General features: G+C 24.2%; 6 protein-coding genes across 9 annotated transcripts; 5 read left to right on the forward strand and 1 right to left on the reverse strand.

Moving 5' to 3' along the window:
* The first annotated feature begins 6471 nt into the window (after window positions 1-6471).
* On the forward strand, window positions 6472-7893 carry LOC122858965 (SOSS complex subunit B homolog). Its single transcript, XM_044162232.1, has 2 exons — window positions 6472-7210; window positions 7286-7893. Exons 1-2 carry the CDS (start codon window positions 6758-6760, stop codon window positions 7502-7504), a joined length of 672 nt encoding a protein of 223 aa, XP_044018167.1. The 5' UTR covers window positions 6472-6757; the 3' UTR covers window positions 7505-7893.
* LOC122858964 (solute carrier family 35 member C2) lies at window positions 7874-11576 on the forward strand. 2 transcript variants are annotated; one of them, XM_044162229.1, is made up of 6 exons: window positions 7874-7914; window positions 8873-9164; window positions 9235-9449; window positions 9523-9595; window positions 9708-10136; window positions 10205-11576. In XM_044162229.1, exons 1-6 carry the CDS (start codon window positions 7874-7876, stop codon window positions 10571-10573), a joined length of 1419 nt encoding a protein of 472 aa, XP_044018164.1. In that variant the 3' UTR covers window positions 10574-11576. The 2 variants fall into 2 exon arrangements, with proteins under 2 accessions (XP_044018164.1, XP_044018166.1); XM_044162231.1 differs by lacking the exon at window positions 7874-7914 and adding an exon at window positions 8359-8776.
* Window positions 11501-18365, reverse strand: LOC122858963 (protein Jumonji). The gene is made up of 6 exons (XM_044162228.1): window positions 17774-18365; window positions 17544-17713; window positions 12236-17466; window positions 12053-12151; window positions 11688-11990; window positions 11501-11610 (listed from the first exon to the last, which is right to left on the reverse strand). The coding sequence occupies exons 1-6, from the start codon at window positions 17857-17859 to the stop codon at window positions 11524-11526; spliced, it is 5976 nt and encodes a 1991-aa protein (XP_044018163.1). The 5' UTR covers window positions 17860-18365; the 3' UTR covers window positions 11501-11523.
* A 219-nt stretch (window positions 18366-18584) lies between these two features.
* Window positions 18585-20752, forward strand: LOC122858966 (LITAF domain-containing protein-like). 3 transcript variants are annotated; one of them, XM_044162233.1, is made up of 4 exons: window positions 18585-18789; window positions 19437-19606; window positions 19701-19751; window positions 19832-20752. In XM_044162233.1, exons 2-4 carry the CDS (start codon window positions 19489-19491, stop codon window positions 20041-20043), a joined length of 381 nt encoding a protein of 126 aa, XP_044018168.1. In that variant the 5' UTR covers window positions 18585-18789; window positions 19437-19488; the 3' UTR covers window positions 20044-20752. The 3 variants fall into 3 exon arrangements, with proteins under 3 accessions (XP_044018168.1, XP_044018169.1, XP_044018170.1); XM_044162234.1 differs by lacking the exon at window positions 18585-18789 and adding an exon at window positions 18937-19000 and having other exon boundaries at window positions 19832-20745; XM_044162235.1 differs by lacking the exon at window positions 18585-18789 and adding an exon at window positions 19078-19341 and having other exon boundaries at window positions 19832-20745.
* A 65-nt stretch (window positions 20753-20817) lies between these two features.
* LOC122858967 (lipopolysaccharide-induced tumor necrosis factor-alpha factor homolog) lies at window positions 20818-22275 on the forward strand. The gene is made up of 5 exons (XM_044162236.1): window positions 20818-21069; window positions 21198-21328; window positions 21513-21546; window positions 21662-21784; window positions 21866-22275. The coding sequence occupies exons 2-5, from the start codon at window positions 21239-21241 to the stop codon at window positions 22126-22128; spliced, it is 510 nt and encodes a 169-aa protein (XP_044018171.1). The 5' UTR covers window positions 20818-21069; window positions 21198-21238; the 3' UTR covers window positions 22129-22275.
* A 569-nt stretch (window positions 22276-22844) lies between these two features.
* LOC122859701 (lipopolysaccharide-induced tumor necrosis factor-alpha factor-like) lies at window positions 22845-23192 on the forward strand. Its single transcript, XM_044163386.1, has one exon. It carries the CDS (start codon window positions 22845-22847, stop codon window positions 23190-23192), a length of 348 nt encoding a protein of 115 aa, XP_044019321.1.
* Window positions 23193-23322: the final 130 nt, after the last annotated feature.

Consider the following 23322-nt stretch of genomic DNA (forward strand, 5'->3'; position numbering starts at 1 on the left):
AAATACTGTGATCTAAAAATTAATTGGCATTTATGAGCATAAAGTTAACAAACACAAACACAAATACATTAGCAATTTTATAAACACAGTCATTAAGTGGGATAGTAGATTACGGGTTTGCTAAAGAAGACACAAAACATTTTTTTTTTTTAAATAAAAAGATAATATATACATATAAACAAAAATGGTATAAATAATAGTAGCTGATTATAAAAAAATAAATTAAATAATATTACTGATAATGATTGACATGTATTTTCAGTAAAAATAAAAATTATATTTTAATTAGCATAAATAACACTTGTTTACTAATTGGCATATTTATTAAAAAATTAATAGATAAATGTAATCTATCAAATTTGAGATTAACAAAAAATTAATCCAAGTAAATTGGGGGGGTATGATGATGATGATGGTGATGATGATGTTGGTGGTGATGGTGATGATGTTGGTGCAAGATGCTTGCTTTAAAAAAATATTCAGAACTGGTTACGAGCCATTGGAATGTAGCTTTTAACGTGATTCAAAAGGGGGGTAAGGTAAAAGAGGGGATGATAAAAAGGGAGAGCCTCCCTGAGTTCGGGATACCCCGTGGTTAGTGTTAGATACATTTTATATATATTTCACATCCAACTGAACACCTGTGTTCCTTTATCGTTCTCCACTTTTCTTTCTATTCACATTTTTTTTTTTTATTTTTTTTAATCAGCTTCCCCAGATTTATTTCTTTCATGGTCAAACTGATCTATACACACTTTATAATGTATATACATCGTGCTCTAAACTCAGGTATATAACATTTGCATTTTCTAAAAAATTACCTGGAAATTAAAAAAATAAAAAAATATATATTTTTATTTTTCTGTTTGAATTTTTCATGTATAAAAATATAATTTTCATGTATTTTTTTAAATAAATAAATTGAGATGTTGTTATAGATGATAGTTTAAAACATAATTAATTTAATTATAATATTTTTCTCTATGAAACAATAGAAAATTGATGATTAAATTTATTGATAAAAAAATATAATTTTATTTTCCAATAACAATTTATTTATCGATTAATAGTTATATACGTCTATTATATTTATCCAGAAAAAATATATTTTACAAAGGCGTGTTGCATTTTGATGTATAAAATATTTAAGTTGACTCACCCATGTAATAAAAATTACGTCTATCAATTTAACCTGAGGAAAAATCAGTAATATAATTATTTTCATTTATCAAATAATCCATTGCGCATTTACCAAGACAATATATACAGAACGATCAAACCATCAAGATACAACTAAATCAAGGTCATTATATAAATTTATATAAAAAAATATATAAAAGAGATTGTAAATGGTTCGTATCTATTTTTGTGTATAAGCATATTTCAAGGTTTAAAATTTGATATCGATGAGAATTCGGTAGCTTTTTTTTTTTTTTTTTATTGCAAATATACATGAGAAATTTTAAACACTTATATCAAAAAGATCTAGATAAATTTACATATATTATTTATAATTCCAAATTTTCAGTATTGAAAAAAATTAAAAAATCAAAGTTAAATTTTGTTGATGGTTTGGTTGTATATTCACCTATAAAATATCAAGTTTATATGGCACACCTGTTTCACACAGGTATATCAAGATCAACCATCTTCGATATATATCTAAAAATAATTCCCTTTTTTTTTTTTCGACTCAATATTTCGTCAATTTGACCACCAATTTCATCGATAATAAATATAGTATTATTTTTTTTTTTTTTTCTATATATACACTTTCTATTTTGTTCTCTCTCTGAGCATATATATACTCTCTGAGCATCTATTTAAAAATAAGAATAAAAGATAATAATAAATAATATTATTGTGTATAAATAAAAAAAAAAAAAATATTAATTTTGAAAAGACATTTGTCAGAGTAAGAATATAAAAGAGAGAAATAATATTTTTATAAAGGGCTCAATGATGGGCGAAATAATTTACGGTTTTGCTTGAAGGTAGTTTTGATGGTTTTTTTTTTTTGGATTCTTTGATGAAGAAGATGCCGCATTTTATTGGGGCTACCCTGAGGGCCGAGGGAACACGACCAAGCCAGACAATAGGACGCCACACTGTCCAGAAGATTTTAAATTTTTTTTTTCTTATATGATTCTTACTCGCTTGATGATATAGTATTTTTTTTTTTATTTTCTTTTTTGCTGCTTATATTTCTACTTCCATTCGGCTTGTCTCTCTAGCTTTATTTTTTCTGTTGCTTTTATTGAAAAATATTTATTTTCTGTTTATATTTGTAGTGTGATTATTTGCAAAATACAACTTACAAGTTGGCTTATAGTGTGAAACCATAATTTACAAAATAGTTTTAACGTACATTTATTTTCTTCAATACGGATATATATTTTGTATGGGGATACACCAACAGTTGCTTCAAGCTACCTTATAAGCAATACATTTTCAAGATGCTGGAATTAAATGATAATAATAATAAATAAAATACAAAAATTCAACGAGAAATTTACTCGAGGCATGTACACCTGTGCACAAGAATGTTTTTTTTATCTTATTTATACCATTTTAAATTTTCATTTATTTACTCATTTTTTTTTATAAATAAATAAAACCAAATTCGCGTTTAAACATAAAAGTATATTTCAAAAACAGAAAATTTTCTTTTCTTTTTTTTTCTAAATTCAAGTCATTGTATGGTTTTTTTTTTTTTTTTTATTTTCGAGGCTAGTAATAATAAACTAAGATATCAATTCATTATTATTTTAAAATATCAATCATATATGATAATAATAAAAATAATAACAGGTAAAATTTAAAAAAAAAAAATAAATAAATTTTTTTCAAAAAATATGTCTCATAATGTTTGTGTTTGATATGCAACAGAAAAATTTTATCAGCTAATTATTAGCAATAATTATTTTTGTCAATAATTTTCAAATTCATTATATACTCGAAGAACATAAGCGATTATGACCAATTAAAATTTAAAAATTTACAACTATTATTTTCATTATTTTTTTTTTTATCATAATTATACAATGCTCTTTATGTTTATTCGTAATTTTTAAAATTTAATTATTCATGATTGCTAATGTTCTTCGAGTAAATAATAATCAAGAAAATTACGTTCGAATAATAAATTTATTTTTAGAGTTTTCAATATTTATTCCAATTTCAATATAACATTTTTGGGAGATTACGTGCTGACTACCAGCATCAATTGAGACATCATTAATAAACATTTTGAATTTTTATGAATGTCCGAGTTATTAAATTGTAATTTTATCTGACGGTATTCTTATCTATTACCCTTTTTCCGCTAAATATTTATAATATATGACATTAAAAGTATAATAATAATAATAAAGAGACCTTTATCTTTTCCAATTATATATTGTTAGTCTCATTTTATTTGTGTCGATGCAATAGAAAAATTTTATCAGCTAATTATAACAATAATTATTTTCATTATATTTTTTTTATCATAATTAAAAAGCACTCTATTTTCGTTCGCAATTTTAAAAATTTAATTAATCATAATCGCTAATGTTCTTCGACTATATAATGAATTGAAAAATTCTCATTTTCACTATATGTATATAATCAGTTTTCAGAATCAACTTGTGAAAAATAAAAAAATTTTCAACTTAAATAATGTAAGTTTAATAATATAATCTATATTATAAGTATTCAATCATTTTATTATATTTTTAATTTTTTTAAAATAATTATTTTCAGATGAAAAACATATTATTATTCGTAATAATAATAATAATTTTTGGATTGAGTACACTTTTTTGTGTAAATTCATTACCATGGGAAAACGATGAAGACTATAATAATTTATTCGGCTCTTCGAGCGTCAGGGTTCGTAAATGTTCCTTCGAATATGGATGTCAAGAAAATAAATGCTGGACACATTGTGGTATAAAGATGTGGTGCTGGTCTAAAAACTCAAGCGACAGTTCAAGAGTAGCTGAATGTCGGAATGAAAACAATTGCAGGTCATGTTGGAAATGTAAAGGGATATGTTTTTGGTTTTAATGATTAATTATCAATGTCTAAATAAATATCAATGGTAATAAGTAAAAAGTTTATATTATACAGAATCATACCATGAAATTGTAAAAAGTGAAGATCTAGACTAGAAGAGCTCTTTGTTATTATTATTATTATTACACTTTTAATGTTATATATTATAAATATTTTGCGAAAAAAGGAATAATACCATCATATCAAATAAAATTACAATTCAATTATCAGGATATTTATAAAATTTAAATTGTTTATTAATGATGTTTCAATTGATGTTGGTAACCAGCAAGTAATCTTCCAAAAATGTTATATTAAAATTTTAAAAAATATTGTAAACTGTAAAAATAATTAATAAATCCATTATTCGAAACATAATTGTTGTTGAATTTATTTCATTAATTGTACTTGTATATGTTTGTTATATAGTTTTATACGATGCGGGTATAACTATTATAGGCTGATTAAAATGATTAAAAAATTAAATTTATTTCTTGTATTTATCGCACTTTTTGATTTGTTTTAAATAAACAACTACTGTATTTTCGGATATATATATTTTGTATGGGGATACACCAACAGTTGCTTCAAGCTACCTTATAAGCAATACATTTTCAAGATGCTGGAATTAAATGATAACAATAATAAATAAAATACAAAAATTCAACGAGAAATTTACTCGAGGCATGTACACCTGTGCACAAGAATGTTTTTTTATCTTATTTATACCATTTTAAATTTTCATTTATTTACCTATTTTTTTTTTTAAATAAATAAAACCAAATTCGCTTTTAAACATAAAAATATATTTCAAAAACAGAAAATTTTCTTTTCTTTTTTTTTTCTATATTCAAGTCATTGTATGGTTTTTTTTTCTTATTTTTTCAAGGCTAGAAAATTTAATCATTACTTATGCATTTTCACAATAGTACGATGTGAAAAAAAAATGCAAAACTGTGGAATAATATGGTAAACCAGTTGAGAGTAAAAGAAAAAAAAAAAAAAATTATTTTGCTGGTACTGAAATAGTGATGTGAATATAATGGAAAAAATAAAAATATATTCATGCGTGTCAATTTGTTTGAAATCGTAAAAACCTAAGTTTTTACAAAATCCAAAACACATGTTAAAATGGAAAAAAAAAAAAAAAAAAAAGCTTGGCTCCTTTATGTCTGGTTTATTTCTTGGGGTTGTCTGGCGAAGACCTGTAACTGTTTACGACAGGGTCAAGGATGACAATTCCTATTGTTCTGTCACGTATCTACTCTTAGTTCAATATTTTTTATTTTTTTTTTTCCATTAGAGACACGTTGAATCGGAATTGCCAAACGAAAATTCGACAGACAGTCTGGTGCCAGGTTTTTTTTTCCCCTCATGTTTCCGGTTCAAATAGAAACTCAAAAAATTTGGCAACTGGGGTGAAATTTATTTACCTTGAATAAATCCTTATTTTTCGATGACAAGGTTAAGCATATTTTAAAATCAACTTTGACACATGTTTTTGAAATTTATTGTTCTTTAAAAAAATCACTTTGATTGTGAATAAATATTGTACCAAAAAATTCAACAAGTTGTTTGATAAATAAATAAATAATTTGTTAATTTATTTAATTTTAAAAATTATTAGAATTTATATAATTTTATCGAATGAATATTTTTCTTTGACAAAAGTAATTTTATCATTAGCGATGAATTATTATGTTTTTTTTCAATTCAATAGATAAAAAATAAAATCATCATTTTTTTATTGCCAATAAATGCTCGAAACATCTGTTTAAATATTTTAATATAATAAGCTTATTTTTTATGAAAAAAAAAAAAAAATCCAAAATCCAAGTGATTTTTTTAGGCGGTTTAAAAAATATTCTTCAAAAGAAAAAAAATATAACGTGGGCGTGGTACACACCACAGGTATTTATTAAAAAAATATATAAAAAACACAAAAATTTTTTTTTTTTACATAATTTCCAAACATTTGTGATATTTAAATTTACCTCGTTTTTTAGGTGGTTTATGATTTTTACCACTAGCTGCCGTGTCTTGTCAACGAGACATTTTTAAAATTAAATTATAAAATATAAATTATAATATTAATAATAAATTAATAATAAATATTTTATTTTAATAATAATTATTTATAATATCAATTATAAAATAATTAATTTAAAATTACGTAGGTATAATTTTTAATAATTTGACAAAAAACAATAATAATTTTTTTTATTATTTAAAATTGTTTAAATAATAAGAGAGAAAACAAATACAGCGACAACGGCAAATATATCAACTAAAAAAATACATATGTGTGTTTTTTCTCTCTCTAATAAAAAAAAAAAAAAAAAATGGCTGTCAATCATCAACAATAATATATTTGGCTAGTGTGTTCATTTGCACATCAACGATAATTTATAAAAAATAAAAATTATTCTCCTCATATATAATTAACAAATACACACGAAATAATAAATAAATTAATTTAAAAAAAAAAATTAAAACTATTTACATACACCTGATTATTTTGTTGTTAAAAATGTTGAAGATTTAATTTTAATATTTTTATTTATCATTGAAAATGAATGATAATAATAAAAGAATAAATAAACAAATAAATTTGATAAATTAACAAGAAAAATAACAGAATAATCAAATCAAATTTAGTAAAAGAAGTGTTGTTGTTTTTTGGTTATAAATTTGTATATATTAATTTATAAACAAAAAAATGGATGTTGTGATAAAAGACATAAGACCTGGACAAAAAAATTTAAATGTTGTATTTATAATTCTTGAAGTTGGTCATCCAACAATAACAAAAGAAAGTAGAGAAGTAAGAACATTAAAAGTTGCTGACCATACAGCATGTATGAATGTATCAATTTGGGATGAACCAGGACAATTATTAGTACCAGGTGATATTGTTAGATTAACAAAAGGTTATGCATCAATGTGGCGTCAATGTTTAACTTTATATTCTGGTAAAAGTGGTGATATACAAAAAATTGGTGAATTTTGTATGGTTATTAATGAACAATTAAATATGAGTGAACCAAATCCAGCACTTGCTGGACAGTTACTAAATCAAACTGGTACTGGTTCACCTGGTAGTAATATCAACAATACAATAACAAATAATGGTAATGCAAATAATATACCACCATCACCAAGACAACCATTGGTAATTATCATTACAAATTTATTAATTTTATAAATAACATTCTTCATAATTTAATTGTATATTTACTTTTTTCAGACAAACAATGCATCTGCTCCAGGATCACCAGCATCAGTTGCATCAACAGTTGCATCAAGTTCAACAAAAAGTGGTGGTAATAGCAGTAATGTAACTGGTGCTAATACTGGTCCTAAAACAACACCAACTCCATCACCAACAACACCACCAACAACTGGAAAAACTGGTACACGAGGAAGAGGTGGTTATCGTAATGGTGGTCGTAATGAACGTAGATAACATTAATAATTAATTAATTCCATTGTAAATGACATTTCATTTGATGAAAATTTAATTGACACAAAAATGTAACATACTTTCTTTATTCAAATTTAATTTTAATTGTATATTTTTAATGTACATTATACGTTCTTTATGCTAATTTTTTTTTTATCTTTATTTTTTTAATATTTACTGTTGAATTACTTGTCGAGGGTAACACAAGTGATAATATTGATTTACTCTTGTTACACAAATGGTGAGCTCTTGAAAAATTATCAAATATGTTCAGATATTATTTCATTTTGTAATATTACATTTATTAAAATTAACTTGTGATTTATTTTTTTTTATTATTTCAATAATATATACACCACAGTGCCGGTTAATATGTTACCGAGAAAATTTAATTATATTATTATTACAATATTGTAAGTTTACTGTAACATAGATAAAGCATATCGATTTAAATATACAAATTATCAATTGCATCATTAAATATTTTACCAAAAAAAAGTATCAACAGCTTTTTTATTTTATATATAATAAAAGATCAAACAAAAAGGCATCATAACCCGAAATTAAAATTAAATAATTATGCGAACATAATTACATAATATAAATTACATTATCCTTATTTAATTATTTTAAATCCATTGACAAATTTAGCAATTTTTTTCACAGAGACATGTCGAAGTATCTTGTTGTTTTTTAACTTCATTTTTATCAGTACAATTTACTCAATTTAGTTGAGATAAAAAGATAAAATTATAACCACCCATATTATTTTAAATTTCCATTATCAATTTAATCAATAATATTTGTCTCATATTTTTTATTAAATAATTTAATTTGTTATTATTATTTTACCTTTCATAGAAAAAAAAAAAATCGAAAAATCATTAACACAAACACACACAAACACGTTGTGTTTACGTGGCGCCACGTGTTGGTTTCCTCCAGTTTTCCTTGTTTGTTTGTCATCAAGTATTATTGTTATTATTGTTATTAATGTTTTTATTTATATTGAGAAAAAATACACTAAATACAGCTGTTTCTATGCTGATAATTTTAATTTTGTACACATTATAAAGTGTAATTAGAATTTATAAATTGCAACTAATTTTTTTTAGTGATTTATTTGTACAAATAGTGATTGTAATATATTTTATTTATTTATTAATAATAAATAATAAGTTATGAAAAATACCAAGGTTAAGGCTATCATGATGTTACCATTAAAACTGAAAGGTTTTTTATCTTATTTTAGAAAATTATCTTTTAAATTTAATTGTGCGTGGCATTTTTTTTTTTATATTTTTTTCTATAAATTTATATTGTTATTAATTTGTTAAACATGTTTGCTTATTTGTTATTATTTTTTTACAGAAAGAGTAAAGACATACTGATACAACGAATATGTAATTACAAATTACAAAAAGAAAAAAATAATAATAAAATGTCGTCAAGATCAGATATAAAATATGAAATTGCAAGAAATGATCAAGATGATCAAAATACAATTGATTATTATCTTCATCATTCCCAGGATTATCAAACAACTAAAAAAATTGAAAAATCAATTTTTTATACATTATCAAAATCATTAATTATTATACTTATTTATTTTATTTTATCTGTTGGTCTTACTTTTTATAATCAATGGCTTTACAATGACTATGTAAGTAGCTTTATATTATTCTTGCTTTTTTTATTTAAAAAATATGTTAAATAAATTTACTTTTTTTTAGAACTTTAAATATCCACTTACAGTCAGTACTTGTCATTTGCTAGTCAAATTTATACTATCATCATTAATAAGAAATTTAAGAAAATGTCGTGAAGGCCATCAACAAAAACGAGTACCATGGTATTCAATATTATCTGTACTAGCACCACCTGGTATTGCAAGTGGTTTTGATATTGGATTATCAAACTGGGCACAATCTCTCATAACTCTATCACTGTAAGTAACATTTGAAAAAAAATATAAATTTATAAATTAAAAAGAAAAAAAATATTTATTTATTATTTTTCAGTTATACTATGACAAAATCTACAACAATCATCTTTATTCTTGGATTTTCTCTAATCTTTAAATTAGAAAAAAAAGTAATAATTAAAAAATCATTTACAATATAAGATAAAAATAAATAAATAAATAAAACAAGTCAACAAATATTCAAATGAATATCTTTGTATTGTTTTTTTTTTTTTTTTTCAGTCATGGTCACTTGGAAGTGTTGTCATCCTGATATCATGTGGTCTTTTAATGTTTACATACAAATCAACACAATTTCAAACATTTGGATTTATATTATGTTTATTTGCATCATTTACAAGTGGCATTAGATGGACAATGACACAATTAATTATGACAAAAACAAAACTTGGACTAAATAATCCAGTTGATATGATGTATCACATGCAACCATGGATGTTATTTGCAATTATTCCAATAGCATTATGGTTTGAGGCTGATGTTGTGTATAATTTATTTAATACAGTTGATACGAATAAATTAGATGGACCTATTAAAACAACAACAGCTGTATTATTTGGTGCAATTATTGCATTTAATATGGAAATTATGGAATATCTTGTTATTTCAAATACATCTAGTCTAACATTATCAATATCTGGTATAGTAAAGGTAAATTAATTTAACTTTTTATCCATCAATTGAACTATTTATTGATTGATTTAATTTTTTTTTTATAGGAAATATGTACCTTGATATTGGCTCACATATACAGAGGTGATATCATGACTGGTATTAATTTTGTGGGTTTATTAATGTGCCTTAGTGGTATTATCGTACATATTATACAAAAAATAATATTTACTAAAAAAAAATTAAATGAAAATCTTGAATTACATTCCAATTCTATAACGTCCAATGGTACTATAACAGATTATAGTATTGAAACAAATGTTCCACTTTTAAACGATCAATCAACATCACTTAAAAATTTATTAGCTTCAAATTTTAGCTCTGATGACGATGATAATGATAATGATGACAGTGATGACAAAGATAATACCTCAAATGTACTGTTTAATATATTACAACGACGAGAACAGTCATAGAATTTATTTATTTTTTTTTTTTCATACTTTTTATATGAAATATGGATTTTATTCTTTAATTTTTTTTTAATTTTATTTTCAAATATTACCTCTGAGAAACCAATTTCTAATCATCTTCCAGGATAGGATATTATTATTTTTTGCTTTTTTCATATTCTTCCAATATTGTTATTAAATTATTAGGGAATTTTAAATAATTCAAGTCCAGATAATACACTAGAATTTTTAATGAAGCCATAGAAAAACTATTCAGTCAATAATCGACAAGTTTTTTGTTTTTTAAATATAGTAACATTTAATATTTCATAATTTTTTTTAAGTAAAGTTTAAATTAAAGTTTAATCAAGTTCATAAAATGAAAAAAAAATTTTTTAAATTATATAAATTTTATTAGTAAATACGTACTATTCAAGTATTTAAATTTTTATCAATTTTATGAAGAAAATATTTACTGTTATTCCAAAAATAAAAAATAAAAACTAAACAAATTATTATAAATAAATAAAAACAAAATGAAAGTATACGTGAAGATTAATTTTAAGCATAATTTAATTATTTTTTTTATTTGTTTTGTGCACAATATTATGTTTAAAATAAAAATTATTTCACTATTTTGTCGTTTTTTAATTTTACAGTTTATTAATGCCAAATTTAAAATTTGGACAGTTATATGTCATGACGTTATGACTAATAATTGATAATGATAAATAAAATAGAAAAAAAAAAAAATCATTCCACATACTGTGATGCATTTAAATATTAAAAAATCATGTAAAATCATTTTTTTTTTTTTTTTTTATCAAAGCATTTTTCAACGAGTTATAATAAATATTATAAGAATGTATAATTTTTTTTTTTTTTTTGCATACAAGTCATAAATATATGAAGCAAAAATTGATAAATAAATTTCTATCTAAATTTAATTTAATAAATAAAACTTAATTCCAGTCTTATTTTATTTGCCTGTTTTGATTAGTCTTCTTGAGTTTGGCTTCGATTCTATCCTCTAGCTTGTGTATCAAGTCATCAAGTTCCTCCTAATTGAAACAACAATTAATAATAATTAATAGATAAGTTGATGATGATGATGATTGTTTTTAAATATAAAATTTACCTCGCTATATGAAAATTTAAGTGTACAATGTTTGAGTACTTGTTTCTTTTTAGAAATAAGTTGTAATGCATGAGGTAGACAGTACGTACTGTCATCTTGTGAATTACAAACATGTGATACAAAAAGATCCATTCGACATGTTTCACATTCAAATTCACTTTGTCCATCTTTAACTTTTTGTCCTTTTTTTTTCTTTCCACTATCTGGTAATGGTAATTTTTCTTTACTCGTTAAACCATAATAATCTAATTGTTGTCGATAGTTTAATTCTCTTTCACGAATTTTCGTCACAGTTGGTAAAATCTGTAAAATATATTTTTTATTATTTGAAATAAATATTTTGCTTTTAATTTATATTTATATACCTGTTTTAAAACATCAACATTAGATCTTGTGTCATTAATTATGCTAAATAGCAATCGTTCAAATGAAAACATTGAAGGTTCACAGCTATCTTGAAGATCCTTAAAACAAAATAAAAATAATAAATTTAATTAAATAAATTAACAACAGATAAATTATTTAAACAAAAAAAAAATAATAAATACTTTAAATATTTGTTCAGCATTTTCAAGCCAAGTTGGTTGTGCAAAATAAACACTTTCAGATACAACATATCCCGTACAAATACTTGATGTAAAAGCTTTTGGAAAAACAATAATAAATTGTCCAGGTTCTTGTACAGTTTGACAAAGTGATACACCATTTGAAACAAGTGTCTCTGGTGGTACCATTGCCGTGTCAGATGGTAACCATATTTTTTTATTTTTACAATAACGTGGTACCATTTTTGATAATGCAATACGAAAATTATCATTATGTTCATTTGGTATACCATACCATATTTTTTTAGCACCAGTATGAAGATATTCAATCCATGGTAAACCATGTGGATCACGATACCAACAGCATGCACTAAATAACATACCAACATGTAATGTTGGTATTGTAACACCCATTAATGGACCAAGTGCACGTAATATTGAACCACTATTATTTGTTAATACTTTAAGATTCCATGGATGACGTGCAAATGGACTTTTTTTAGCAACTGAAAAACCAAAACCACGTCCACTTGAATCAATACTTGCAGCATGTACACAAACATGACGTTTACGTTCAACAACATGTTTCCAAAAATCATTTTCAACATTAACTGCTGATGCACCTTCAATTTCACTATTACCATTACCATTTCCACTACCACTACCATTACCACTACCACCACCACCACGTTGATTATCACCAAACCACATTCTTTGTGTATTTCTAGCAATTCTATAAAATGCATTTAATGGCATATTTCTACCTTTAACAATACATTCATCAGCACTATCATCACTCTCTTCATCATCATTATCATTATCATCATCTGATGAAGATGATGAAGATGATGCTGATGATGATGATGATTTATTTAATCTACGTAATGCTTTTGCTTCACGTTTTTTCCATTCTTTATCAACATCATCAAATAATTTTTCTTTTTCTTTTGCTGATAATGTATCAAATGGCAAAAGATATCTACAATAAATATCATCAAGTTTACTTGCACGATCTTGTGCTGATTTTGGAATTTTCATACCATCAGCAACTTTTTGCCATTTTTTTTTATCAATTATTTCACCTAAACCACCAAGATTTTGTACAGTTTCATAAAGATGTGGTAAATCAACTTCCATTCCACCAATCCAGGGTAATTTTTTAACAATAAAATGTTGACTTGCTAAATTTTTTTTAATAGCCATTAATTGTTTAACATTTGGACCCCATCTATGCATCATACGATGTACATATTGATTATATGCTGTAAAACGCATGTCATCTGATACTTTACAATCTGGTTTAAAATTTGATGGTGGTACAACACGACATATACCAAATTTTTCAGCAATTGGACGAATTTTATCAATATATTCAAATGGATCTTGAAAATCTTTTTCAGATGGATGAAATGTTGGTGCATCAACAAGACGTGCTGATTCACCTTTATTTAAATCCATACTTGGAAATGTTGTTCCATCAAATTTTATATCTGATGATAGCTTTTTTTTACCACCACCTTTTTTATTACTACTTAATTTTGTTGTTGATGAATCACTTGATGCTTTTCTTTCACGTGATGCTTTTAATGATTTTGTTATTTTTTCATTTATTAATACCTTGCTATTACTTTCACTTGATGATAATTTTTCAGTTTCTTTTATAATTGGTAATACAATTGGAGATGATGATGATGACGATGTTGTTGTTGGTGGTGTTGGTGTTGTTGTTGATGATGATGCAGTTGCAGCTGTTGTTACACCTCCTACTGTTTCTGCTGGTAATGATGATGATGATGTTGAAGGTATTGAATCATTTGCTAATGATGCTGGTGTTCTTGTTGTTGGTTGAACAGTTCCAATTGGTGGACATCTTGCAACAGCAACTGGTGGTTTTGTAACTAATTGTGCACGTAATAAAACCCGTTGATTTGGTCCATTTGGTCCTTCAGTACCAAGTTTAACAGCAACACATGTATTTGGTCCATTTCTTGATACAGCTTGTAATGGAATATAAAAAACTTGTGATGAATTATCATCTTCATTATCAACAGCTGTACATTCTGTTTGTGTTGATATTTCAGTACATTTTTGTCCATTATTAATATCATCATTATGATTATTATCATTATCTTGTGTTGTACTTTGTCCTTGTTCATCAAAATTAACTTGTACAGCAATTGATGTACTACAATTTAAACTATTCCATACATTTTGATGTTTACCAATTGGTAATACTTGTGAATTTGATAAATTATCAAATTCATTTGTATTTTTTAATTTTATATTTGTTTGTATTGGTGTATCAGTTGATGTACTTGGTGTTTCTATAAATGAATCATCTTCATTACATGTTGTTGCAATACTTTTTGTTGTTGATTTTGTCGTTGATAATAAATCATATTTATCTGATATTTTTGTTGGTGTTTTAACAATACCATCATCACTCTCAGCAATATCAGATGATGTACCAGATTTTGAATCACGTAATTTTCTTCTAAATGGTGTATTAACTGGTGTTTCAGTATCACTTTCAAATGCATAAACACTTCTTTCATTTTCTGGTGAAAATGCATTAACACTTGGTATTGCTGATTTACGTTCTTTAACTTTTGGTAAAAATGTTTTTTTTTGTGATTGTGTTGTTGATTTTTTATCTGTTGTTGATGTTGCTGTTGTTATTGGTGGTGTTGGTGTTGCTGTTGGTGTTGATGTTGTTGTTGTTGATGTATTTTTTTTATCTGGTGAATAATAATCAATTGATACATTACCATCTGATCTTCTTGAACTAATATCACTATCCTCATTAATATTTGTTGTATCTTTATTATTATTTGAATGATTAATATTAATATTATTGTTATTATTATTTTTAGCATTTCTACATTTAATTATTTCTTTAATATCAGCATTTATTTTATTACGATTTGTTGGTATATTTATTGGTTTTGCAAGTGCAATACCAGTACTAAATATTGATGATGGTGATTTCATTTGATTTTTATTAGTTAAAGGTTTTTCAGCCATTTTAGCAATAGCAACATTAACTGGTCTAACTAAATGTTGTATTCTTGTTGATATTGATAAATGACTAATATCTGATTTATTAATTTTTTCAGGTTCAACTTCATATGAAAAATTTGTAACTGTTTCCATTTCAGCTTTACTCTCTTCTTTAGCCATTGAACTTTCATTAAGCCATTTTTCAATTTGTTCAGTTGACATATTAACACGTTCTTTTCGTCCAAGTGATGTTGATAATGGTATATCAATTATTCCAGTTGATGTATCATGTACTGTATGAGAACATTTTTTATCTATTTCTGTTGTATTTGGTGGTGGTGGCAGTAGCGGTGGTGATGATGATGATACCATTGGTAAAATAATATTATTTGTTGTTGTATCTAAATTTGATATTTCACATGATTTATTTGTATTTAAATTTTTATAATTATCAGTATGATTTATATTTTCAATTTTGTTTATCAATGTCTCCATTGAATTTTTTATTTTACATGTTTCTTCATTTGCAATTGAGCTACTTGTACATGGATTTAATAATTTTGTTATTGTTTTTTTATTAAAACCATGAAATGATTCTTCATCATCATCTGATAATTTTATTATTTCATCATCTTTTTTATTATCAAATGTAATTTTTTCTTTATTATCTTTTGATGAATCATTTTTAATATTATCAATCATTTCAATTCTTTTTTTTAATTTAATCAATGGTTCATCATCAGAATCTTGTAAATTTTCTACGATAATATTTTTTGTTAATTTTTTATTATTATCTTTATTTTTTGTATCATCTTGTGTTGATAATTTTGGTGATTTTCGTTTTAGTTCATTAGATTTTTTATTATCACGTTGTAATTTAATTGGTGTTTCTTGTTTTTGTTGTTGTTTGGGTAAATTTCTAGATGATGAACGAAGACTACGATCACTTGATATTGCTTTAACATTGCTAGATGATTGATTGCTACTTTTTCTTGTAACTGGTTTTGATTTTTTATTATTATCTTTTTCTGAAGCTGATGATTCATTACTATCATCATCGTCCTCATCATCTTCATCTTTATCATCATCATCATCATTGTTACTATCTTCTTCATTCTCGTCTTCCTCTTCTTCATCTTCATCACCATCATCATCTTCATCATTATCATCACTTTCAATATACTTTCGAACTTTTATTGATTTTTTAATTTTCGTCACTGTTTTATTATTTTTTAATTTATCAACTTTATTAATTTCAGTCTTTAAATTTTTTTCTTTATTTAATTTACCTTTTATTTTAGATTTATTATCATTATCAATTGTTTTACGTATAAGTTCTGGATAACTATCTAATGAATTATTATCATCATCATCATCATCACTATCAATATCTGGACTTGTTAATTTTTTACTAATTATTTCCAATAACGAAGCTGCTGCTTCTTTTGTTTTTCTTGATGGTCTTTGTGTTGGTTTTACAATTGGTACAGTAACATCACTTCTTGATCTGGTAACTCTTCTTTGTTCAATTTTATTATTACTTCGTGTTATAATATTTTTTTTATTATTTGTTTTATTATTTTTTTGTTTAATACTTGATGATGATTTATTACTATCTTCAGATGAAAATGATGAATCTGATAATTCTTCAGATAATTCATTATTTTTATCATTATCAATTGTTTTTTTCTTTTCTTTTTTTAATAATTTATTATTATTATTATTATTCTTTGGTAATGTTGTTTTACGTTTATCAACAACACTATTACTACGTAAACAATGTTTTTTATTATTATCAATTATATTTGCTAATTTATTATTATTTTTTGTTATATTTTTATTAACAATTGCACGTGATGTTGTTGATGAACGTGTTTTCATAACACATGATACTTTTAATTTTTTTTCAATTCTTTGTTTAGCTAAACGTTGTTCTTGATATTTTTTTTTCAATGCTTGTACTGTTGATGTTGTTGTTTTATATTTATTTATATTTTTTCCAACATTTTGAGCTGTTGATAATTTTTTTTTCAAATTATCTGTTGTTTTTATTTTAGCTCCTGTATTATGATTTATATCTGTCTTTGATTGAGCTGTTGTTGTTGTTGTTGTTGAAATTGTTGATTGTGAATTTGTATTATTTACTTTTTTTTTAGCTAATAATTTTGCTTCAATTTTTTCTTTTTTTGTTCCAATACCAAAGAAATTTAAACTTGGTGGTAATATTGATGTTCCTATATAAATAAACAATAATTAATAACTCAACAACTATCAAAATAATATATGAATTTTTTTTATTAGTTAAACATACCACGAAAACATAGAAAAGTCAAAAAATCTTCAGTATTTGGACGCTTGTCTGTTATCAATTCTGTGACTTTTGATGGTTTAGTTTTTTCTTTTTCCTTGATAACAGTTTGAACTGAATTAAAAACAGTTGCAGCACCTTGTGCAAATTTTCTTTGTGCATGTACTTTAGCTCTAAAATAATTAATTCAATTAATAAACAAAAAAATTACACATCAACACACAATTAATTACCTTTTTGGAGCTTCAGAAAGTGGATCCATGAGATCAACCAAATCACCTTCTTTTTTTTTTCTCTTATCATTTCTTCCAAGTACCATTTTTTAAATCTTACTCAATTAACAATATCTATTATTATCAATTTTATTTTTTTTTCAAATAATTAACAATTTATATTAATTATAAGAATAATGTTTATCAAAACAACTACATGACATTGTTTATATTTTTATATTGTCAAAAATCTAAAAACAACTATTCTCCTTAATCCATAACCATAATTAATTTTTTCTCCCTCCTGGAGCGATATTCCCCTTCAATTTCTAATCCACTTTTTTGTGTATATATTTTTATTGAATAAAAAAAAAAATTATGCATATACTTGCTGGAGAAAAAAAAAAAAAAAACAATATGACTAATTCACTTATTTTTATTATTGTAAAAAAATTTAGTCAATAATAAAAATAAAAGTTATTATAATTTGTTAAAATTATTATTGTATTAATTAGATTTAATATTATTTAAATTATTTGAAATAATAAATGCATTTATATGACAACTTATTCACACAATTTTCACACACTGCAATACTGCATCCCATGCACTTTTAAAGTCCTCATCTTTGTGTGTATTTTTTTTTGTTTTTTTGCATTGTTATTTACTTGTGTATGTGTGTAATAATAAAAAAATCGATTTTTTTTTTTATAGGTATATATGTGATTTACACACGTACGCCATCGAGATGTTGCTAATTTTAAAACCGCAAGATGGCAGTAAATGATTATTTTAATTTACTTTTTTATTTTCGTTTTATTTCGCAATTTTTGTGAGTAAATTTTGTGAATGTGTGTAGGTCAGTGTGTATTCCAAGAAATATACTTTTTAGTTTTTTTATTTATTTGCGTTTACTCCATTTGTTCAACAATAATTTGATATTTTAATTGTTAACAAAATATTAAATAATAATTTTTTATTTTCATAAATATTATATTTATCGAGTGAATTTATAAAATTTATTTTCTAAACTATTGGTAATTATTAATTTAGCATATTTTTGTTGATAAAATTTTATAGTGTTATTTATTTTTATTTATTATTTTCATATTTATACACATTGTTTTGAATATTTCAAGGTCAATCGATTATCCATGTGTTGTGTGTGTGTATTATAACCAATTAACATCTTTTTTTTAAAAAAAGTTAAATAGAGATAGCTCATGGAATATTTATAATTATAATTAGGTCACATTTATTTAGAAAATCTTTGAGAGCTTAATTTTCATTTACTCTAGTTGGCTCCATTATTCCATGTCGCATTAATATTATTTTATTTTTTTATTATATCATATTTCATTCTGTTTTTTTTTTTTTTTCATTTATTTTGTCATTCTTATTTTTTTTTTCATGACCTCGGGTTTATTTCTGAGATAATATCAGTGTCAAATTTAAATATAGCTTGATTTTATTAAAATAATATTAAAAAAGGAGAAAAAAAAAAATTAAATCTTGAATATTAATTTTTTTAACAACATTGTTTTTTTTTATTTTTCATATTATTAAAACACCTTCACATTTTATTTCTGGTGCTGACTCAATCGTTCACAACTCAATATAAATTAAGCATAAGAAAAAAAAATAAATTATAAAATATTATATTATATTTTTTTTTGTGTTTTAGAATATATATATATTTTATTATTGGTGAAAAGATATTTATATAAATTGACAAAATGTATAAAAATGGACCACCTCCATCGTATGATCAGCCACCACCATCAGCACCACCAAGTTATTTTCAGAGTGTAGGTGGTGTACCACCAGCAAGTCCATTTACACCAGCACCAACATGTAAGCATCATTATTATTATTAAATTTAATAATTAATTAAATTTTTAATAAAAATAGTAATGTCATTAACTTGATTGTATATTTTTTTAAATAGATACTAATGGACCAACAATTGTAACGACAATTGTTCCACTAGGACCTGGACGTATGTATTAATTATAACAACAAAATATTTTGTCTATTTAATGGCAATTAATATTTAAATTATTATTTAATTTTTAACAGCAACACATACGATATGTCCACATTGTCATGCTGAAATTGAGACAGCAACAAAAACAGAACCTGGCATGATTGCTTATGTGTCTGGTATTGTCATTGCTTTGTTGGGTTGTGTATTTGGATGTTGTTTAATTCCATGCTGCATTGATGAATGCATGGATATTCATCACACATGTCCAAATTGCAAAGCTTATCTTGGACGTCATGGAAGATAAAAATTAAAATCTCATATGAGATTAAATGAAATTTTACAAAGCACTTGTATAATTGATAAGTATTTTATTTTAATCCTCTTTTTTCTAAAACGTTTACCAGTTATTTTTTTATTATGATCTGAATAATGATAAAAAAAAATGCACAAGATTTAATATTTTATAATTAAAAAAACAATTAATTTATTCAATCTATTTTATATATTTATTAAACACTATAATTATTTGGCAATGAAATTTCAATTTTCTTAATAATCTTGGTAAACATTCCGGTTAAAATGATATTCTTTAATTATTACTAATTAATTTTTAATATCACAAATTACAATAATTGATTACAATCTCTGTGCCTTATATTTAATCAGAGTACAAATAATTTTTTTTTTTTTTTTTATTTCTAAATATTATTCTGTTGAGGAATAATCAACGAATTACAATTAAAAAATAATTAAATTATGAAAATTAGAAATTATTATTTTTTTAAATATATAATATAATGGAAAAAAATGGTAATTATTTTTGGCCTTATTAGCTTTATAAATAATTATACACTTGTCATTATGAAAGTACACGTGTTTTGTGTGTTTCATAATATTTTTCACATAACATATTTAACAATTTTATAAATATATAAAAAATTATATTAAATGATATAAAAAATTCTTGTGAAAAGCAATAAAAAAATAATTTAATTTTACTTATAAACATCTTGGTTTTTTTTTTTTTCAATTTTATCTTACTCCTCTTTTTGTAAATGGAAAAATAATTTTTATTTTACAATAAGGTTTATTCATACTAGAAGAATTTAAAACGAATATAAAAAAATTATTTTAAATAATAAATGCTTGCTCATCGCTTGTCGATCGAGTGGAATCAATCATTCTTATCAGCGTTTTTAATAGATAAAATTATTTCACGATAAATTTAATATCCAACATACTGTAATGTCTTGCGGTAAACGTTTTGCACCCTCAATATTTTACTTAAGCCGGGACTATTATCGGCTGACATTACTTTTAATTTTAATAAGTAATAAATTAATACAATGAGTGATATCTACAGAATCCTAAAATTATAAGGATTCTCTCGATACCACTCATGTTATAATTAAATAATTAAAACTAATGTTAAACAATTAATAAAATCACGCCATTTAGCCATTTTGGCCGACCAATAAGATTATAGTAACTTGAGGAAAATGGAAAATGGACCAAGTTGTAAAACCGAACATCCCCGAAGGATCCCCTCCTACCCTAAAGGATCAAGGGATCGAACAAGATTCTGGCAGGTAGTTCGTCCACGTGGTTATTAGTCGTTAACCAGTGTTAACCAGTACATTGCTTATACCAGTCATTCTTATCAGCATTTTTAATAGATAAAATTATTTCATGATAAATTTAATACCCAACATACATTGATGTATTTTCTTTTCAACTTCGTAGTTGTGTTGATTTTCTAAATATTATTTCCAGTTAATATCCAGTAAAAGTAAATTAAAAATTCAAGGTAAATACTATTAAGGTAAGAATATTTTAATCTCTAACAAAATATAATAATTAAATTAAAATATAACAAATTGAAAATGCAAAATTATCATAATATTTTTTAATAAATTTTCAAGTGTTAAATATTATGGAAAAACAAGCACCACCACCTTACAACTATGAAGCACAGCATATGCCTATGCCCATGCCTATGGCTGTGCCTGCTATGAATCCATATAATCAACATGCATCTACATCAGGTTTTTTTTTCAATTTGTTCATTATATTTTTTTTTACTTAAAAATTGAAATTAGTTAAAAAAATTTTTTTTTTCTTTCAAGTGGATCCAATCGTTCGTGTGGCACCAATGGTTACCCCATTGGACAAAGAATCAACAAGAATGATTTGTCCTCATTGTAGAGTTACAATTGAAACAACTGTTGAAAAAAATCCAAGTACAATGGCTTGGATTTCTTCATTGATACTTTGTTTAACTGTTGGTTATTGTGGATGTTGTTTAATTCCATTTTGCATGGATGATTGTCATGATGTTAAACATACATGTCCAAGTTGTGGTGCATTTTTGGGTGAACGACGAGCATAATTTGATTATTAATTATTATAAAATTTTAACAATTTATAATTAATATAAAAAAATAAATATTTAACTGCGTATCTGCATTATTGATTAAATTTTTGTTATCAGTTTTATTGATACACCTATCGTGACAATGATTTGCAAATATATGTTTGTTTATTTTTTAGTTTGTCATCTGATGACCTTGAAAAATAGCATTTAATTATTATCGACAGTTATTGATAACAATTTTTCTAATTCTCTGAAACATAGTTGGAAATAATTTATCTTTTATTTTAAATATTAAAAAAGAAAAAGATAAAAAATTATCAATAAAATATTTAAAAATAAAAATGTATTTTCATATATAAATTGTTTTTATCTTAAAATTTCGAAAAACAAAATTATTAAAATACGTGCTTAGTATATTTATAAATAGATTAAAATTTTTTTAATTAGTTATTTATTTGTTTATGAGTCATTTAGCTTTACAAAATATTTTTTATCATCAAAATTATTCTGACTCATCGACAACATCAATTTAAAAAATATTTAAAAAAGCCAAGGCTATCACTTGTGTATTGGAACCAGCTTTGAAGACATCACATCACTGCAAGAAAATCAGTGAAAGGTAAAATAAAAAAATACATATTTTTTCTAATTATTATTTATATTTAAAAAAAAAAAATTATTTGCCATGTTTCAAAAACATTTTAGGTGTCTATTAAAAGTAGATAAAAATTATGAGCAAGCCAGTACCACTACATGATGAAGCATCATCACCAGTTGATGAACCAATACCAGAATCAAGTACAACTACAATTCTAAGTGAATCGACTAATAGTTTAAACACTGAACCTGTTGGACCTGACACAATGTTTTGTCCTCATTGCTCTGCTACGTTTGAGCTGGATCAAGCTGTTTATCAAAGAAGATCAGATCCATTGGTTGGGCTAGGTGTACTTAAATTGTGGACGTATGGTTTAATTTGTGGATGTTGTTTAATTCCATTATGTGTTGATCGTTGTCAGGGTTCTGATCTCGTGTGTCCAAATTGTCATTTACTTGGCTTCTATAGAAAAACAAATTAATTAATCATCATTTAACGATATTACACTATTAAGCTTTGTAATGTTTTTTTTTTATCAATAAAATTTCAATTAAAAAATACAAATAAAAATTTATTTTATAACTTATACGATTCTTTTGATGGATAAATAT

Source organism: Aphidius gifuensis, linkage group LG6 (assembly GCF_014905175.1).
Source record: "Aphidius gifuensis isolate YNYX2018 linkage group LG6, ASM1490517v1, whole genome shotgun sequence".
In the NCBI taxonomy this organism is placed as follows: Eukaryota; Metazoa; Arthropoda; class Insecta; order Hymenoptera; family Braconidae; genus Aphidius; species Aphidius gifuensis.

Coding starts and splice junctions, on each gene's coding strand:
- LOC122858965 (XM_044162232.1), top strand. CDS start 6,758: ATGGATGTTGTGATAAAAGACATAAGACCTGGACAAAAAAATTTAAAT. Junction 7,211..7,285: donor CATCACCAAGACAACCATTG/GTAATTATCATT, acceptor TACTTTTTTCAG/ACAAACAATGCATCTGCTCC.
- LOC122858964 (XM_044162229.1), top strand. CDS start 7,874: ATGTTACCGAGAAAATTTAATTATATTATTATTACAATATT. Junction 9,596..9,707: donor TCTTTAAATTAGAAAAAAAA/GTAATAATTAAA, acceptor TTTTTTTTTCAG/TCATGGTCACTTGGAAGTGT. Junction 10,137..10,204: donor CAATATCTGGTATAGTAAAG/GTAAATTAATTT, acceptor TTTTTTTTATAG/GAAATATGTACCTTGATATT.
- LOC122858963 (XM_044162228.1), bottom strand. CDS start 17,859: ATGGTACTTGGAAGAAATGATAAGAGAAAAAAAAAAGAAGGTGATTTG. Junction 17,714..17,773: donor CTTTCTGAAGCTCCAAAAAG/GTAATTAATTGT, acceptor TAATTATTTTAG/AGCTAAAGTACATGCACAAA. Junction 11,991..12,052: donor ATGTTGATGTTTTAAAACAG/GTATATAAATAT, acceptor TATATTTTACAG/ATTTTACCAACTGTGACGAA.
- LOC122858966 (XM_044162233.1), top strand. CDS start 19,489: ATGTATAAAAATGGACCACCTCCATCGTATGATCAGCCACCACCATCA. Junction 19,607..19,700: donor ATTTACACCAGCACCAACAT/GTAAGCATCATT, acceptor TTTTTTAAATAG/ATACTAATGGACCAACAATT. Junction 19,752..19,831: donor TGTTCCACTAGGACCTGGAC/GTATGTATTAAT, acceptor AATTTTTAACAG/CAACACATACGATATGTCCA.
- LOC122858967 (XM_044162236.1), top strand. CDS start 21,239: ATGGAAAATGGACCAAGTTGTAAAACCGAACATCCCCGAAGGATCCCC. Junction 21,329..21,512: donor ATCGAACAAGATTCTGGCAG/GTAGTTCGTCCA, acceptor TATTATTTCCAG/TTAATATCCAGTAAAAGTAA. Junction 21,785..21,865: donor TCAACATGCATCTACATCAG/GTTTTTTTTTCA, acceptor TTTTCTTTCAAG/TGGATCCAATCGTTCGTGTG.
- LOC122859701 (XM_044163386.1), top strand. CDS start 22,845: ATGAGCAAGCCAGTACCACTACATGATGAAGCATCATCACCAGTTGAT.